Below are 7578 nucleotides of genomic sequence, written 5' to 3'. Positions count from 1 at the left end.
TAAGACAACCATCAATACATCTCAAATAATACATCTTAATTTGCTATAGCTGAAATCTCTCTAAATAAATCAATTCTCTGATTATTTCTTTTCAGGCAAGTGATTTGTTTTGCGAAATATACACATGTGGTCCGCCACGGTACACGTTTAATGATTTTTCCTTTGTTACCTTAGATGTTTTTTTATTAACTGCCATATATGGACAGTTTAAAAACATTCTCAAGAAAGTATTAAGATAGTTTGGGAATAAAGTTCCACTGCGATCAGAGATACAACGCCTTTGCAAATAAGACCTAGCTATTCAGAAATGCTGCCTATCATTGTGTCGCTCTTATTGATGCAGTTCTGGTGTCCAGTCTATAATTAAACAATACAAGTAACAGACCGCCGTTGTACAGCTGTTATATTGTCAAGTGCGGCTTTAAACAAGAAACAAACAGATTGATTACGCATGCACGTGGACAAATATAAGAATCACGAGTAGGTTTGAGTTAGTCTTTGTGTTATTGGTGTAGCAGGCCATGCACTATATGTCATTTTACTTATCAGATGTGATCTATTTTATATAGTTTCTGAGCTGGATGAAAAAGACGAGGAATATATCCCAGATGAGGATTCTGAAGCATCTGAAGCATCTGAAGGACTGGAATGTGTGCCAGATTCATCTGGTGATGAGGGTGTATCAGATGTTGAATCACAATCAGTACTAATCACAACAGAAAGAACAAAGCAGACACTTGTTCAGACATGCATCAAAATCAGCGGCAAACGTGAAGCAAAGATGCATTGTTGCCTGTTTTGTAATAAGTATTACTCAAAGATGCCCCGCCATATGGAGCAGGTTCATTGTAATGAACCCAGGGTAGCAAGGGTGTTGTGCCTCACCAAAAAGTGCAGAGAGAGAAAAGATGCTTGGGCAGTTCTCCTTAGAGAAGGTGATTTTTGTCACAATTATGATGTTTTCAGCAAAGAACAGGGTGTTCTACTTCCAAAGTACAGGTCCAGAGAAGGCGAGAACAAATATGTTAACAACTATCTGCCCTGTGAGTTTTGCAGGGCATTTGTTGTTAAAACATCTCTTCGTAAACACCAGAAGACCTGCAGCCAATTCCAAAATAAGCAAATTTTCGGCTCAACCATGAAAAATTCAAGACAGTTGTTGCCTGTGAAGAATCAAAGTGACTTTCAGAGAAATATCCTGGACAGAATGAGGGAGGACTCTGTCACTCACATAGTGAAGCAGCACTTCCTCATTCTGCTCTATGGACAAAGACAGTACGAAAAAGTTGGAGGACAGCAGCATAACTGGCAGTACATATCACAAAAAATGAAAGAACTTGGTCGTTTTTTTATCTCTTTGAGTGATGCCAACAGTGATGTTAAATCACTAACTCAGTGTTTTTCCCCACAAATGTTTGATGCGGTTATAACATCAGGTAGAAATGTTGCTGGCTATGACAGCAAGGTGCACACATTTGCCACGCCTTCGCTGGCCCTGAAGCTGGGCTACAGCCTGCAGAAATGCTGTGGTATTTTACGGAATTCAGCCACACGAAATGCGGATGAGGATTTGAAGAGAAAAGCCACTGACTTCCTTGAGCTATACAAAGATGAATGGACAGAGAGAGTTTCTGTCCATGCACATGGAACATTGAGTACGGCCAAGTACAACAGGCCACAAATGTTGCCACTAGTGGAAGATGTTGTTCTCTTGCACAAATATTTAGAGAAGGCCTCTGAACTTTGCAAGGACTGGGATGATGAATCCAGATACTTGGAGTTTGGCAAGATCTGTCTGTGCCAGATAATACTCTGTAACAGGAAACGAAGTGGTGAAGCGCAACGGCTGAAAATATCAGATTTCAACAACGGTTTAAAAGATGGAAATACCATGATCGAAACAGAAATAAAAAAAGGCCTCAACAGCTCTGAGCTGAAACTTTGTGAAACTCACAAGCGCATCGAGACAAGAGGGGAAAAAGGCAGAAAAGTTTCCTTGATTTTAACTGATAAAATGGAAAAGAATCTGAAGGTAGATATGAACCATTTGGAAATGTAAGATTTTTCAGTCCTGTGAAAACACACTGCCCAGAGATTATTCTTTCAAAATGATCAAGGGAACCATTTTGGGTAGTAACTAAAAGGTGAAAGACAATGTCAACAGAGAGAAAGGTCAAGGTCAGCATTCTAGACATTTTTAAACATAGTTATAGCAGGCATCAGCTTTTGAGGCATGATTTTCTCAACAGTATAAAATCTTTACAAAATCTTAATCATGAAATGCCTGCCAAGTGTCTCAAATGTGAAAGTATTCTTTGAAGTTGTGAAACATTGTTGTATCATTCAGTGCTTACTTAGCTTATACAGTGCTGATGCCCGTTGGGAGGAGAGCTATGATTTTTTCATTATTTCATTATGAAATTTTCATTACAAGTGTATAGCTCTTAAGTTTGGGATCTCACAATGAAAATGGTTCAGAATCAAGATTAAGCACAGTATTTGTTGACATATATCCTTTGTGTATGAACACTTGTATCAAATGTATAGCAATGATGTTATTTTTTCCCCAAAAGACCTGAACATGTATTCTTTGTAACTTCTGTTACCACTCTCAATATGCCCACAAGCACAAGTATGATGAAGGTTATGTACATGCATATGGACAGATATAAATCTACATTATCAGAAAAGGTTTTGCAGAAAACAAAGTACTGGTATGAGAAATGAATTTAAAGCACGGAGTTCAATATATACATCTTTACTGTGTTTATGGCATTACTGAACATCATTTTGTTTCTTACAGTTGCTGGTTGACATGCGCAGACAAATACATGTCGAAAATGACCACCTCTTCGCTAAACCCAGGAGCATCTTCCCAATCAGAGGGTGTGATGCACTGAGGGAAATGGCCAAAAAGAGTGGCGCCAAACAGCCCTCCAGAATCACATCCACCAAACTGCGCATGCAGCTTGCAACTCTGTCACAAGTACTTGGCCTCACCCCCAGCAACCAAGATCTCCTGGCTAAGTTTATGGGGCATGACATAAGAGTACATCGTAACATTTACCAGCTTCACGAGACTACACTGGAGCTCGCTAAAGTAACCAAAGTGCTCCATGCTTTGAACACTGGAAAGTTGTCTCTCCACGCAGGGAAAGACTTTGACTCGATGATGGCTGACCCTTCAGGTTAGTAGTTATATTCACGTCACTTTATCCCCAGTAATTATTGTCAGGTTTTGAGGCCATTTATGACATCAGCACATCAATATTATTTAATTTCTCTGGAATAGGTAACAAGTTACCCTCTGATTATATTTTCCAAAATATGTTGAAGGGACCAGATATGAGTGGAGATTAGATCTTATACTGGTACCCATTACCCAGGCCATGGCTTCTGAATGAAATCTGTGGGAACATGTACACTAAATACAATGAAAGATAGATATTGCTTTTTTTGGTCAGCTTTAGCAGGTTTATCTCTTCACCTGGGTGCACCATTCAAAAACATAATTTCATTTGTAAAGAAAGGCTGTTGATCTGCTGTGTCTCAAGTGTTTCTATTTCACTCTTTGAGGAAAGGATGCTTTGGGCTTTTTCTGTTATAATTTCAGGTAATGTCACATGTCCCAGGCAGGTGATAAAACATTGTCCTTCACCTAATTGCTTTTGAGAAAATGATTAAAGACGTGATTGTCTCTTACAGATGATTTGTTTGTGACTTATAAATGAGCACCTAACCATGCTTGCGTAATGTCTTTACAAGACCTGAATTTGATGTGATTATCAAAGCTTGATATCCTTTACTAAAGTGTGCATGATGATTACAAAAATGATTAAAAACGTGATTGTTTCTTGCTGATGATTTGTTGTGACATATCAATGATCACCTAACCAGGATAACTTGATGTATTTACAAGTGCTGAATTTGATGTGATTATCAAAGCCTGATATTGTTTTAACCGGAATCCTAACACACACTGCATATGGTTACATAAACACTAACCTTACATCTATGCATGATGATTACAAAAATGATTAAAGACGTGATTGTCTCTTGCTGATGGTTTGTTGTGACACATCAATGATCATCATGATAACTTCAGCCAATGCTGCTAATTAATGGAAAGTCATTGTGTAATTCCACAAACTGTTCATGCCTCTACCATTACAGTAACCCTTGGTCATAGTGTGTGAGTTATTACAAAACCAACCCTGTTGCTTTAAGAGAACCGTTGACCCAGGCTATGCCTGAGGCCCAGCTTAACAATATTTGATGAATGCTGTTGAGTGAACTGGAAATAAAAAGTGTTGAATTTGAACCACTGCATGTTGACTGTATATTGTTTATGTATCATTTGTTTGTATGATGCTTGAATTAGCTGTATTGATTATTCAGAAACAGTGAAATAAAGTGGAGATGAGGGATCTGCTTATATACTCCCCATCAAAAGTTTAGACTCACAAGTGTAAATGTACCCACTTAATTCAGTCAGCTGATCTAAGCTAGATTTTACAAAACATTCTACACAGTTTAAGGGTACTGTTTACACATGAACTGATGTATTGTAAAACAAATTCGTAACGTTGAAAAGTTTATTGTCATGAGTTCAATAAATGATGAAACTCCGTGAAAATTGGTGAATTCTTAACAAAACTTTACACCAAAACGCAGCTGTTCACATGCACGATATTTGCACATGCTTTTCATCAATTTGATGCATGATCCTCATACAATTTATCTGCATAAGGTTTGCAGTTGGTACCCCCAAGATAGTGGAGAAATTCATCTTCGATGTAACCACATGTATATACATAACATAGAGGAAGTGTTTTAGGTGAGTCTAAACTTTTGATGGGTAGTGTATTTGTGACATGCCCGATGAAAACATTTTAATTGCTGACCTTGTCTTAATCTTTCCCCTGAGATCATAGATCCACAGTGGTATCAGATAACAGTTTGTTTAATGTTGCAATCAATCTTTCAACAGAAACTTTGGAGTCCTTTTATAGTCTTAATTACGTTTGCTTTTAATTGTTTCCTTCCCTTGGTAGACACCTTAGAAGACGAAGAGGATAATGATGATGATGATAAGATGATGATGTTGAAGTGGAGGCTTCGATGTTGAAGATACAGACAGAAGAAGAAGCTCCAGATAGAGAGAGCAAACAGCAGAAGATGAATGAAGGTAAAACACACGGCAAAATCAGGGCATTGAAGAGAAATTTCTGGTATAAGGTATGCAAGTGTTGGTGTCACACATTATTATGTTTTACAAATTAAAACTATTATGCAGCAGAGAGAGTTCGTGTGACCCTGGCACAATCAGGCTGGTAAGGCTAATCATCTGCTCAGGGCGTTTGCCCCTCTACATGCAGCCCAAACAGCAAATGGGACTTCTCCCAGGAAGCACTGCCTAGTCGAACCCACGAAGAACTTTCTAGAGAATATAAAGACTCCCCAACACTGCAGCCTTCTGCATTACTCAGAGTGTCAGAAGGGCTGTGGTCCCGGTGGAGAACCCGGGCACTCTCCTGATCTGCACCAAGATATCAGGTGGTACCAAACTAAGGGCACCAAGAACGATGGGGAGTGTGATGACAGTGTACTTGGGATGCAAGCGAGACATTTCAAAGGGTAGGTGCGCATATTTAGCATGCATTTCCTGAATCTTGCCAATTACGTTGCTTTCAAAAGGGACAGAAAATTCGATGATATAAATATATTCATTGGCTTTATCAAAAAGGACAAGATCACGTTTGTTGGCAGGAATTCTTCTGAGGCTGTATATGGGCCTATTTCAAAGAAGTATAAAGCATATTTTTCCATGACGCCCTGGCCATGTTCAGGGTCGTACCATGGATGGACCTCAGAGTCAAAGCCACAGGCATGACGAAGACGATAGTAGAAACAACGAGCCATGCCATCATGTCGTTTCAGATATGCTTTTTGTGCCACGGAAGGGCATCCACTGACAAGGTGCTGGACCAGCTCTGAAAATTCATTGCAAATTCATTGACCTTTCATGTCAATATTTTCTTTAAGAATCACATTAAGGCGATTTTGAGTGGAAAGTGATTAGTATTGGGCAGCCTACTTCATCCAGGCATTATTATATTTATTATTATTAATACTATTATTCTTTTTCAGAATCGGCCAAATCTAAAAAAAAGAGGCGGAGGACCTCTCCCCGAACCTGGACCGAGAACGAGAAGAGGGCAGTAAACAGTCATATGTCCGAGTTCTTTGACAAGCAGAGAATTCTAGGAAAACTTGCCTGTGAGAATGTGATAAGAAAAGAAGCGGCCCTTAAAACCCGATCATGGCAACAAATTAAACATTTTGTCAGGAACAAGATTAAAAAGGTTGAAAAATATACCCCTGTACAAAAGTGTCCTAGATACTAAGACAGCTGGATTGATGTTCAAGATGTTTTGCATCTATAGAAATGTGTGTAGAAATTGATCTGGCTGATCCAAAAGTGTTAATGACCTAGATACTTAGACAGCCGAATTGATGTTCAAGATGTTTTGCATCTATAGAGATATTTGTACGACCCTGTACAAATTGATTTGGCTGATCCAAAAGTGTTAATGTCCTAGATATCAAACAGCTGGATTGATGTTCAAGATGTTTTGCATTTCTAGAGATGTTTGTATACCCCGGTAGAAATTGATTTGGCTGATCCAAAAGTGTTAATGTCCTAGATATCAAACAGCTGGATTGATGTTCAAGATGTTTTGCATCTATAGAGATGTTTCCTTTCCCCTGTACAAATTGATTTGGCTAATCCAAAAGTGTTAATGTCCTAGATATCAAACAGCTGGATTGATGTTCAAGATGTTTTCCATCTATAGAGATGTTTGTAGAAATTGATCTGGCTGATCCAAAAGTGTTAATGACCTAGATACTAAGACAGCTGGATTGCTGTTCAAGATGTTTTTCATCTATAGAGATGTTTCCTTTCCCCTGCAGAAATTGATCTGGCTGATCCAAAAGTGTTAATGACCTAGATACTAGGACAGCTGGATTGCTGTTCAAGATGTGTTTCATCTATAGAGATGTTTCCTTTCCCCTGTAGAAATGGATTTGGCTAATCCAAAAGTGATAATGTCCTAGATACTAAGACTGCTTGATTGATGTTCAAGATGTTTTGCATCTATAGAGATGTTTGTATACCCCTGTACAAATTGATTTGGCTAATCGTCATAATTGTGTGTGTGTGTGTGTGTGTGTGTGTGTGTGTGTTATACCAGTAGTTAATATAGATAAAGTTTGACGTTTTCTTTTGAACTCACAAACTCCCACAGCACCAATCAACCACTTGTAATAGGGCTGTCATAATAATTAAATGAGTACATTCATAAAGCCTGTTTAATACTGCTCTTAACATCATGGCGTGTCTGCTGAATGTTAAAGGAATGTTCAGGAGCGAAAGGTCGTAGACGCTGGCCATTTTGATCACCCTGCGAGCCAGTTACGACGCTCCCCCAACAGGAATCCTTAGCGAAGAGCTTGGAGCAAGCAGTCGTTTACGTCGACTACGTTGATGAAACCAACTAGAGAAAAGGACATCTC

The 7578-nt window shown here is 38.8% G+C and overlaps 1 protein-coding gene across 1 annotated transcript; it reads left to right on the top strand.

The window, feature by feature from the left end:
- Positions 1–1138: 1138 nt before the first annotated feature.
- Positions 1139–7005, top strand: LOC124290450. The gene is made up of 5 exons (XM_046727155.1): positions 1139–2032; positions 2804–3188; positions 5111–5188; positions 6151–6287; positions 6976–7005. Exons 1-5 carry the CDS (start codon positions 1139–1141, stop codon positions 7003–7005), a joined length of 1524 nt encoding a protein of 507 aa, XP_046583111.1.
- Positions 7006–7578: the final 573 nt, after the last annotated feature.

The sequence above is a fragment of the Haliotis rubra genome, unplaced genomic scaffold (assembly GCF_003918875.1).
Source record: "Haliotis rubra isolate DU_JTF1 unplaced genomic scaffold, ASM391887v1 Scf466, whole genome shotgun sequence".
In the NCBI taxonomy this organism is placed as follows: domain Eukaryota; kingdom Metazoa; phylum Mollusca; class Gastropoda; order Lepetellida; family Haliotidae; genus Haliotis; species Haliotis rubra.
Note: the sequence above shows the minus strand (reverse complement) of the source record. Positions and strands in the feature narration are given on the sequence as shown.